The sequence below is a fragment of the Stegastes partitus genome, unplaced genomic scaffold (genome assembly GCF_000690725.1).
Source record: "Stegastes partitus isolate 25-593 unplaced genomic scaffold, Stegastes_partitus-1.0.2 Scaffold506, whole genome shotgun sequence".
Classification (NCBI taxonomy): Eukaryota; Metazoa; Chordata; class Actinopteri; family Pomacentridae; genus Stegastes; species Stegastes partitus.
This window is the reverse complement of record NW_007578237.1, coordinates 14,491-26,413: the sequence shown is the minus strand read 5'-3', so window position 1 is coordinate 26,413 and position 11,923 is coordinate 14,491. Positions and strand designations below refer to the sequence as shown.

Sequence of the window (11,923 nt, the reverse complement as noted above, 5' to 3'; positions counted from 1 at the left end):
ACTGGACTGTTCTGAAGTGGCTTCTATGAGCCCTGATCTAGATCCTATTGGACATCTGTGGAAGGAGCTGGAACATGGCGTCTGGAGAACCTGAGACACCTGGATCAGTGTGCTCATGAGGAGTGGACCAGAACACCTGCTGAGAGCAGCACAAGTCTCACTGACAGCTACAGAAACCGTCTGATTGCAGCGATCGCCTCAAAAGGTTGAGCAACAACATGTTAAGTGAAGGTACCATCATGTTAGTCCAGGCCGGCTTCATGAGTTTATTCTTTAAATAGTTCTGTTGAACCACGGTTCAAAACCAACGTCTGATTTCCATTGGTTAACTTTCATAGAATTTTTATTTATTATTATTTTGTCAGATTCAAGTTATTTCTGTGACCGTTGTGGGTTTTCCTTTCATTAACCGACCGGTACCAACTATTTGGTCCACGTGTGTGTGTGACAGTTGAGCTAATTTAGAAGTGGTGACATCCGAGTTTTGTCCAACACTGTCTGCAGCACATGTAGCAGAGTCACAGCCGAGCAGCCGGCGTCTTCACGGCAAACCGCTGACGAGTCCGAAACATTCCTGAAAAGTTTTCCTTCTCAAATGCCTCCAACATAAATACATATATAAATAATGTCAGCTGATGGATGATATTGGAGCTTTTCACTCTATACAAATGAGAACCAGGGCGCCTGGTGGAGCTGGACTCCCATGTGCAGGGCTGCAGTCCCCAATGCAGAGGTCACGAGTTTGAATCCCACTCATGGCCCTTTTCTGCAGGTCCTTCCCCGTTCTTCTCCCCACTTTCCAGTCTCTCTCTTGACTGCACTATCAAATAGAGACAAAAAGCCCCCCCCAAAAAAAGAGCATCGCTCAGGTCTGGTCTATAATAACTGAGTTCTTTCTGTTGAATTATTGGTCATAAATCAAGTGAACTCAACTCTTTTATTTCTAAGAAATCACTGATTTAGTTTGAGGTAATTATTGTTTTCAGTTCTTTGAATTTTAGACAAAACGAGACAACATGTGGAAGCTTGTGGTGGACGTATCAGCACGTTTTCCTGTCATATGTTGAACGAACTGATTAATCTGCTGAGCGAAAAACGACGAGTCGCCCCAGATAGCTGACATCTGCAGCCACTTCTTACAAGATGTTCTGTGCCAGTGGTAAGTCTGTGACGGAAAAACCAAACACCCACGCTTCCACTTTCTAAATGTAAGCCAAGCGGAGCCCCTCGGTACGTCTTCGCTCCGAGGTCACGCCTGGGTTTGGTGCCAGCAGACTTCCCGTCTGGAGCCTGGCATCAGGAAGTGGGGTGCTGCTCAATCAGGCAGAGGTAAACATGGCCTGTGAGGAAAAAGGAGGGAACATTCCTCACACGGAGAGCATGTCCGAGTGTTCAGCCGACAAGATAAGGTTACACACATGAAGGGGATCCGAAGACGAAGACGATACATGAGGGAAGAAAAGAGTCAGTGGGTCGATTAACAAACACAAAGTGTGCCTTTAGTTTTCTTGCAGCCTGAAAGGTGAGCTCAGCATCACACGAGCTGCTTTACTTGAAGCTTGACAAGTTTGTCTCATCACACAAAGCTTTTCTTTCTGAAGTCAAACGGTGCTGCTGCCACTCGCTGATCCCAGTTCAGCGCTGATGCTGGTGGCATCTGTTGGCTTCTGATAACTGCTCGGAATTTCACACGGATGGAGGGAAGTGTGTTTGCCTTTGTGTGTGTGTGTGTACACAAACTAGTGTGTGTGTTGTTTGCAAAAGGTGGGACGCGTTTGGTTACACACCGGTACAGTGTTGGGAGACGCTGGGACTGTGTTAGCAGCTGCAGGTGCTCGGCAAAGAAAATGTGGAGCAGAGAAATGCTGAACAAGTAGCGCGAGCAGAGGGGCCGGCGGGGCTGAGCGCTGCAGTAAGGACACTGCAGCAGACACACATGTGACAGAGGAGGGCAAGAGGATGCATGCAGCCCGGTGGGGCATCACACCGTCCTCAGAGTGGTCAGTCAGCTTCTTAATGCTCTCACACAGTATGTTTCTGCTCTCCGTCTCCAGAGGATGGGCTCAGGGTCCTGGTTCCTGAGGAGATGTCTCTGGGTCGGCTCCTGCGTCGTGCCTCCTCCAAGGCCTCCGACCTCCTGACCTTTAATCCCGGGGCGGGGGGCTCGTCGCTACGATCGGGTCTGGACGGAGAGATCATCTTCTCCAAAAACAATGTTTGCGTGCACCCGGCGGAGCCGCTGCCCGGCCTGGCCGAGCACCACCCAGGTCAGGCTGCACCCAGACCAGCTGGAGTTATAAATTATTCTCTGTATTTGTACAGGTTCGTAGTGTAGAAACAGCAGCACAATTCGCCAGCAGCTCTCTACCCATAAACACGATCTTTGTTATGTGCAGAATGCTGAATTCCAACCAGAAGGTTTATGGAGAATCTTTCTACCTCACACTAGACACAAAAAGCTTTTGGACAGGATATACAGAAAGCACAAAAAGACACAAACAAAAGGCTTTAAAAGGACCAAAGCAAAGTAAAAGATCAGTTTAATAATTATAACAAACTTGGAAGCAGATGGAGATAGTCCAAAGTTTAATTTAAGCCTCTTTCTGTAAATGAGCAACAGAGTGAGTTCACGTTTTGCAAAAACAAAAAGAGGCAAAAATCAAAGAGAAAATGTAGCTCCAGTTCTTTAAAACACATGTTTACAGCTGCAAACCACCAGTCAGCTTCATTCAGGCTTTATAGTGCTTCCACGTCTGCCACCAGGTTGCTGGTTTGCATTTTTTTCATCTTTGCAGCACTTCCTTAATATTTCATCTCTTCTGTGATTCTCTGTTTGTGTCTCTCAAGGTCAGCTGTCAGGTTTCTCTCCGTCGTCACCGTTTCATGTCTCAGATTACACGTTTGTCTTAAAGTTGCAGCAGCAAAAAGTTTTGACATTTCCTCTCATGTTACCAGATTATCCTCAACACATAATCACTTCTAGCATAACCGCCGCTCTGTCGCCCCCTGCAGGCTACCTGTGTGTGCACATGGAGAAGGACGAGAGCCTGGGAACCACCCTGATCCTGACCTGGGTGCCCAACTCCCGCATCCAGAGGCAGGACGAGGAGGCGCTGCGCTACATCACTCCGGAGAGCTCCCCTGTGCGCAGGAACACCCGCCGCCGAGGCCGACGGTACGAAGAGACGTTCAGAGAGAGCCTGAAAAATGTCTCGACGCTGAGGAGATGAAACTTTACTTATCCCAAAGGAAATTCTAGGGCCAAATATTGCTTTAGAAAAGTAAATGCAGTGCTTTAAAAGTGGGAAAGCAACAAGTTATAAGTAGGATGCAGTAATAAATAAAATAAGTTAAAATAAAACTAGAACAAAACAGGAAAAAGTAATGCTGGCAGTGATACTGAGGTAATAAGTAATGTCTCACTGGATAATGAGATGCTGCACCCGAGAAATGGAAATAGGAAATATTGCACATCACATATTGCACATGAAATGAAAGAGACATGACACGGAAACTACACAAAGTCAAACTGCAAATGAAACCGATATGATTGTGTAGATGTGAGTTTTAGCTGTCATGGAGGATAATTCTCTTCGTTAGTCTGAAGGTTCTCCTGCAGACAGCTTGGATGTGCTGCAGGGTTGTTTAGGAGCTGCTGGTGTTCTGATTATTATTATAAAATGTTCTGTCTTTGGCTGAATCCCACTGTTATCTTATGTCAAGAGGACCAACGTGTCTAAAAAATGCAACTTCAAATGAGGAGAAACCTGCAGCTACACCATAGAAACCAGAGTGAGACAAAGATGTAAAACATGTCCAGTACCAGTGTTATTGTCCGTCATGCTGGTGGTGTTTTAAAGCTGCCCTTCCTCCTCCCAGACCCCACTCTCGTCCCCCAGCAGCCCAGGAGGAAGACGAGGACGACGACAGGAACATCACCAGCAGCGCCTCTGCAGAGAGCCACGGCCTGGCGGTGGAGGCCGGCGCCGATCCGTCCTCGCAGCAGCATCAGCAGCCGCCATTGGCCGGGGAGGAGGGCGACGAGGGCTCCTGCGAGCTGTCAGACGAGGTGAGCCGGGACAGCACCATGGGCTCGGACTCGGACACCTTCTCCTCGCCGTTCTGCCTGTCGCCTGTCAGCGAGGCTCTCTGTGAGAGCAGTGGCTCCGTGTTCCTGGACAACGAGAGCAGGTCGGTGGAGGCTTCATGAATTAAACACAACAGAGTTCAGCGCTTTATGTTGTCCTCATTCATAACTTCACTACTTGGGATGCTTCAGGCTCCTGAAGCTGAAGAGACAAGCTGCTGACAGGGATGTTTGTTGCACTTTCTCAGCTCATTTCATGTCTGTTTGCTTTTGTGAGGGATGTACAACCCGGGTTCTCCGGCTTCCTCCCACAGTCCACAAACATGCTGAGGTTAATTGGTGATTGTAAATTGTCCGTAGGTGTGAATGTGAGTGTGCTTGGTTGTCTGTCTCTAAGTGTAGCCCTGTGATAGACTGGTTACCTGTCCAGGTGAACCTGCCTTCACCCTGAGTCAGCTGCCCCCCACCACCCTAGTGAGGATGAAGCAGTGCGATGGATGGATGGATGGATGGATGGATGGATGGATGGATGACTATCAGACTATCACTGCATTATTTCTGGTGCAGCTGAAGCCACACTGATCCGGTCCTGTAGTTTGCAGCTTCATCTTCTTGCTTGGGCCTTGTTTACATCCCAGTACGTCCTGTTTGAGGGTTCGTTGTGCTTTCTGCTCAATTTCTTTCTGCTGCTTTGATTCAAGTATGAAAGCATTTGATGCAGGAAGCAGCTCTGCACCATCGTGTCTGGAAAAGAAGTAAAAACAGTCACAGCTTCTGGTGCTGCTCAACTTAATGTGTTTGCTTTGCAACTAATTAAATACATTTAAATGAATTTGTCTGTAGTGCAGTAATGTACCATACTACTGTTCCTGAATTCAAGAATCACATTGCCTTTGTTTCCTCATCAGTTAGAGTTCTGACTTTTATTTTGACGAGTTCCTGCCACTTTGATTCTCTCAGACATGCAACCAAACCTTGATGTCATCGTAGCATTCTCCTGTTTTTATCAGCTTTGCTGCTGATTTTGCAGTTTTACTGTATTACAGACCATAAAAGGAAAACCTCACGTCTGTCCTTTGGTATCAGGACAAGCTGATACGTGGCTTTATGCAGCTTAATGCATGTTGATGGATGGAAGTTCTGTGACTTTGCATTTAAGGTGATGATGCAAACGTAGTGGAACAAGTCGTACAACAAATGACTTTCTGCAGAGATAAATAAGAATGCGTCAAGTCATTAGTAATACATCACTGTTTGTAAATGAAAGCAGCCAAATGCAGAGAAAACAGAAAATCAGCACGAATAATTCTGTCTGCTTCAGAGTAGATAAGAATCATACGGACAAATGGCCACAATAGTGACTTTACATTTGTTACTGTGAAGGTGCTTTTATTTACACACTGCGGTTAAACATCCTGCAGACGTGTTCGTTAGTGTGTAAATTCTGAAGCTGCTTTAAAAAGTAGTTTCTGGTGGAAAATATTATTTTGTGTTACTTTTGACAGAGACTTGTCCAGAGTTTGTCTGACGGAGGGAGACGTTGGCCTTCTGTAACAAGACAGCAACGACTTTTTAATATAATTAAAATATTAAATGTCACAGATGAATTCTGGAGACTTGGTGATGATCTACCTTTATTCTGAGGAAACCATTCACAACATGCATTTATTTCTATTTATTTATGTTTATTATCACAGGTCACAATAGAACCAGATTATTATTGATTATTGGTGCACCATTCACTTCCCATCACCACATTAATGACACTCACATGAAGTCAAAGATCAGGAAGTAAACGAGCCGTCTTGACCCCTCGTGTACAGAATCATCCGACCTTCTGGAAGCAGGCAGCTTTTCGTCTGTTAGCTTCTTTTTCTTATTCAAACTCTTATTAATAGAAATAAGAAATGTGTGAAAGTGGCTTTCCTGTAGTTTGATCATGACGTTTGATTGCATCATCTGACAAATGTGACGGATTATATTTCATTATAAACTCTGACTGACGAGCTGTAAAAGCTCCTCTGACCCAGATGTGCTGGACGGGTCTGCACTCTGATCCACCAGGTGTGTTTTCAGTTGCACCGAGCTGCCAGAAGGTGGAGCCAAAAAGAAAAGAATTGATGGCATGTGGGCTGGTTTTCAGCCTGAGGCCACAGGGTGGCTTCCTGCACAGCTCCTGCAGGTCTCCAGGGAGAGAGGGCAGGTAGATGACTTCAACAGGGGCCCTGAGATGTTGTCACTCTGTGGGATGTCACAGATGGCACAAAATGCAGTAAATCCTGAAAACCTTGACGCCTCCTCGGACCGTCCTCTAATCAGGAGGAGCCATCTGGACAGAGACCTCGCAGACTTTACGATTCCCTCCGTGGCCGTTTCCTCGCGCAGCTATTCGGCCTGACATGCTGCCCAGAATGTGAGCCTGTGTCAGAGAAAGCGAGGGAGAGTCAGTGTGTGCGTTTTTGAGCAGCTTCTCAGAGCCCAGCTTGCTGTAAGTGCAGTCAGTGTGTGACTTGGCAGCGCTCTGGGCTTCACAGCTTCTAACCTTTACTCTGTCCCTCCACTCTGGGCTCCCTTCAGCTCCCAGTGCCTCTCATTTCCTTTCCCTCCTTCTTCGTCTTCTGTTGGAGTCTTCGCCCATCCTTTCTCATCTTTTCCTTCTCGCTCATTCTCTCAATTTTGTATCTTTCGCTGCTGCCCACCTCTCAAATATCTGCCCCCTCCCTCTGCCCCTTCCCTTCCTAAAGTCTGTGTGAAGCCCTTTGATTCCCAGTGCTCCCAGGGTTGTTGTGCTGGGCTGAATGTCAGCTCTCCGGATTAGAGCGCTGAAGAGAGCGGAGCAGCAGCCAAAACCCTGGAACCCACTCAATCTCTCTTTCTCTCTCTCTTGCTTTAATTGACACTGTTAAGGGGCCAGGAACTGGAAACATGTCACTTGGAATCATTCAAAGAGAAAGAACCGCGTATGGGAGAGCGAGGGCGGATTGAAAAGGGGCAGAAAGAGGAGAGTGGTGGGAGAGAGCGAGGGGCAAAAAGAAAAGAAAGAAATCCACAGCAACCTCTGTCAAGCTCCTTAACAAGTTTCTTTAAAGTTTAACTGTAGTTTATGGAACCGTCAGTGTCTGCTGCCTTCTCCAGGCTTCACTGGTGTCGTTTCAGCGTGTGATTATATCAGAACACTGGTTTCCAGTGTGTTTGGCTTTAAAAAGACTGATTCTATTTTCTTGCAAATGCTGCACTGCTTCCATATATTTGATCTCCCAGTTGTGTTTCATGGTTTTTCCTTGTTATGTTTAAGCTTGTTTGTAATCTAAAAGCACTTTTAGCAGCAGAAATAGTCTTTTTTCCCTGTTTGTGTTCTGTTAAAGTGCTAACAATAAGCACCGACCCCCTCAGAGCTGCTTTATTGTTCTACAAAATTGAATTAAAGTGGATTTAATACGTCTTGTCTGACTCTGGTCAGCAGCAGAAACAACTTTCTAGAGATATCCTAGTGTTTAAATCCACAGTAACTCTGTGAAGCTTCTTAAAGTTTAACTGTAGTTTATGGAGCCGTCAGTGTCTGCTGCCTTCTTCAGGCTTCACTGGTGTCAGCGTGTGATTATATCAGAACCGTGGCTTCGGCCTTAAGACAGAGTGATTTTTTTTGGTTAGGTATATTTAATGTCCCAGTTGAGGTCACATTTTTTCCTGTTATACTGAGATCAAACAAAAGCAGTCAATGAACCAAACTTTTATTTCTGCTTTCTTGTTCTGTTACAGAGCCAACAAACAGCATCGATCCCCTTCAAGCTGTTTTATTGTTCTACACATAGAACTAAAGCAGGTTGAATACAGCTTGTGTGACTCTGGAAAAGAGTTCATCTCCCTTGAATGTGTGCTGTTTTGGGATTTCAGAGTGTTTACATGACGTATAGGTTTAAAACAAAGCTAGCATCAGCTGCTAGTTTCCTGTGCTGACCATTTTCCAGCGTGTGCCGGCAGCGCCCACCCCTCTGCTCCCAGCTCCCTCCAGGGATTCGCTGAAGGACCTCTGAGGCCTGCAGCACTCGGTCCTGGTTCTCTGGTTCTCAGGGTGACCAGGCAGCACTTTGCTCTCTCGGGTAAAACCTCCTGTATGTGCAGAGGAGTGTTTTGAAGGGCCTCAGGGCAGTTTGCTGTCACCTTGGCCTGGTGGGACGCTCTGGCTCCAGCAGCCCGTCAAAACAGCTTGTTTACATCACGGTGCAGTTTCTGGCTGCTGCCTGCGTACATGAACAGAATCCGGCTTCTTGCTAATTGCGTGTTGCTGCGGTGCACACGGGCATCGATCTGAGCTTAAATGTCACAAGTCACACGTGCTTTCTCGCTCTGCTGTTTGTTGTTTTTTCAGCCTTCTGTCCGTGCGGCAAAATATGCAAAAACATTTTTGCATGCATGCTTTAAGCACGCGGGAAAGAATGAAGGAAATGATGGCTGTGTGTGAGCTCGTACGCCTGGGAACACCCTCAGCTGGACAGTCAGTGGAGTTACGTAAAAGGTAGTCCTTGAAAAGAGCGGCTCCATATTTCAGGTTGACGAACGCCCTTAACAGAGCTCTGTGCCGCTCAGTCTTCCACAGTCTGGTTTGTGGCGTGATACATGAGACAGAGAGCAGTAAATCACCAGATAGCATAAGGAAACTGTGCAGCTTGGATTGATCAGCCTTGTTATTTTCCCATCTGCTAACAGGGAAATGATTAGCCAGACATGATTGATTCAGGGTGCCAGAGATTAGACCAAGCCCACCTCCCTCATCGTCCACCAGCCTCCTGTGTTTGCCTGTAAAATAGGTGCAAATACAAAGTAGGTTCCTCTTAAATTCACACATGCATTAAACCCAGAAGGAGAAAACATACCCTTAGGCTTCTTTTTTTTATTTTTATGGATATTATTGCCTAAATTTTCAAACTGAATGAATTCTTAAGTGTGTTTTATAGCAAGTAGCAAGAAAACAGCTTCATTTAGACGCCTGCTTCTCAAATGTCAGCGGGTTTAGCGCTGGTCTGTTTCTCAGCGTTAGCATGTGTGGAGACGTGTCGGAGGGTGCATTTTGGTCATTAGTTATGGTCCATTCACTCGTGTGTTTATGTGTGTGTGAGAGAGAGAACGTGTGATTTTTACAACTGGATGTGTGTAGCTGTTGACCACATGCATGGTTTGGTCTGTTTCTGTGTTTCCACATGTGTGTTTAGCTGCACATATACATGTTTATAGTGTGTGTTCTTACATGTCTCCTCTCGCAGCAGAGCTCAGGTTTCAGTGCCGGGAACAACATGCTCGCCGTTGGGGAATGACAGGGGAAATTGGACGGCAGACAGTGTGATTTGTGTGTGTACACATTTCTTTGTGTGTGTGTGTGTGTGTGTGTGTGTGTGTGTGTGTGTCCTCACAAGCCTCCATGCATTCCTCCTATTCTCAGCCTCTTGGCGGAAGCACACTGAGACACCAAACAACAGGCCGAGCTGAGCTGCACAGCGATCAGCGGACTGAACACCCGTCGTGTCTGCAGGATATTTATTCTGAATGTTGCACATTAAAGAACGGGAGGAAGATGCAGAAGAGATAATAATAATAATTCTTTTATCTTAATAACGAGATGTTTGTTTTTGTCAGGGAGCTGTGTGAGGAGCCCATGAACCACTCGGTGAGCTCCGCCTCCAGCCTGGACAGCCACGCCCCCTCGGAGAGCGGCGGCCAGTCGCAGGGCATGCGATGGGAGGAGCAGCAGAAGGTTCTGGCTCTGGAGCAGCTCTGCGGCGTCTTCAGGGTGGACCTGGGTCACATGAGGTCACTGAGGCTCTTCTTCAGGTCAGCAGGGGTCACTTTGCCTCGCAAGGCCGTCGGCTGTTTGCTGCCATGTTCTTGACGTTTCGTTGCCTTGTTGCAGTGACGAGGCGTGCACTAGCGGCCAGCTGGTGATAGCCAGCAGAGAGAGCCAATATAAGATCCTCCACTTCCATCATGCTGGCCTGGACAAGCTGGCGGAGGTCTTCCAGCAGTGGAAGTGCTGCAGAGAAACTCAGCTTAAGGACCAGGTCGGGTTACAGTCCACTTTGGCGTCCAGTTTTATTGGGAAAGAAAGTATTTTTCAGCTTTTCTCGCCCACCTTTTCGTAAAATTTCAGTTCTATGCCAACATTTTCAGCCTGAATCTCTGCTTTCAGGTGTCGGATGAGAAGTCCTGCATGCAGTTTTCCATCCAGAGGCCCACCCTGCCGTCGGCTGAGACCCACCCGGAGGAGAGGCTGTACCGGAGGCTGGACGTCACCACCTGGCTACGTCACCTGAACCACAGCGGACAGGTGGAGGAGGAGTATAAGCTACGCAAGGTAGCGTGTGAACAGGTTTTTATAATCCTGAGGGATCGATCAGGAAAATGAATACATCAGTCAAGTTTCCCTTCATTTTCCCCTGAAAGTCATTGTGAAAGTCAAACCCACACTGAGTGAGTTTCAGTTTTAATCAGCTTCCTTTCTGTAAATAATGATGGCCAATGTCCCCCCGTGAGTCATTTCAGTTCGTTGGGATTGACTCGATTTGAGGTTTACGATTCTGCTGAAATGACTCAGCGGCAGTTTCCTCAGTAACTGAGCAGATGCAAAAACAGAAGAGCATTGTGATTTACAGGGTTTGTTTTTTCAGGAGGTTTCGTTTTTGGAGCGTTCTGCAGCACTTTTGAACTCATACATCTGCTGTAGTTCAGCAGGTTGATAAGTGTGGGCCGAGCCATCCGTTATCGGCCGGGTGCCCACAGTTTGCCCTCCGAATGCTGCCGTTGTGTTCACCGCTGTTTGTTCGCCTCCCTCTCTTCGCCCAGGCCATCTTCTTCGGTGGCATCGACCCGTCCATCCGTGGCGAGGTGTGGCCCTTCCTGCTGCACTACTACAGCTACGACTCCACGTCCCAGGAGAGGGAGGCCTGGAGGCTGCAGAAGCGCACCCACTACCACGACGTCCAGCAGAGGAGGTGGGCCGCCGCAGCCGCAAATCTAAAACATAATGTTGTACTGAAATAGAAAGAATGCCCCTCAGCTGGTGACATGTGGGCCACACAATCCTTTATAGGAATCATTTTAAAGTCTGACAGCTCCTGACCCCGTAAAGCAGCAGATAAAACGTCACGCGGCCGCCAAACGCCCACTCAGTCAAACATTAAACCATATGTGAGCCTATTGTGGCTTCTCATTCATCACGGGCGCTGAGCAATCAATAGGCTCAATCAGGGAAGTGTTAAGGGGAGGTGCTGAGCGCGACATAAAAGGTCTCTGGAGGGAAAAAAACATGTCAATGCTTATCAGATCATACTCTCTCGTCAGGAGGGGAAAAAAGGCAGCATCGGTATGCACACGTCAGCACAGAGTCTTTATTTGTCTCCATCCTACCATCAAAAGGTTAAGTGTGCACATATTTTCACACGTTCCGCCGCTCCGTCTGTAATGAATGTGATAATTGGACAGGTTTCATCTGTATGGCCTATTAACATTTGGACTACATCAGAAGGTCTTATTGAAGTCGGGCAATTAGAGTCCTTGTTCTGACTCTGGTGCGGATTCCTTCAAAGATCCTTCGACCAGAGCAGCCTCCAGGGCCACTGGTTGATCATTAGGAGCAAGGAAACACGTCTGCGCTTCGGTTCCTCGCCTCCTCACCTCCTGTCCTTCTCTTAGCTGTGATAACCGAGCAGGTGAAGGCAGACGTTGAGCAGCTGTAGAACGACTCGACTGACCAAAGACTGCTGATGTGTGAACAAACTGACCAGACTGAGGGAAAGTGACACGGAAGATGAATATTTGAAGAGTTAAATATATTCAATATATCTC

The 11,923-nt window shown here is 47.1% G+C and overlaps 1 protein-coding gene across 1 annotated transcript in view; it reads left to right on the top strand.

Moving 5' to 3' along the window:
• Positions 1–2,086: 2,086 nt before the first annotated feature.
• The window catches only part of tbc1d16 (TBC1 domain family, member 16), a 19,272-nt gene continuing 9,435 nt past the window's right edge, over positions 2,087–11,923 (top strand). Inside the window, exons 1-7 of the mRNA XM_008287538.1 lie at positions 2,087–2,267; positions 3,013–3,175; positions 3,880–4,191; positions 9,719–9,913; positions 9,993–10,140; positions 10,269–10,433; positions 10,922–11,070. Of these exons, the coding sequence (XP_008285760.1) occupies positions 2,087–2,267; positions 3,013–3,175; positions 3,880–4,191; positions 9,719–9,913; positions 9,993–10,140; positions 10,269–10,433; positions 10,922–11,070 (1,313 nt within the window). The remainder of the gene's footprint in view (positions 2,268–3,012; positions 3,176–3,879; positions 4,192–9,718; positions 9,914–9,992; positions 10,141–10,268; positions 10,434–10,921; positions 11,071–11,923) is intronic.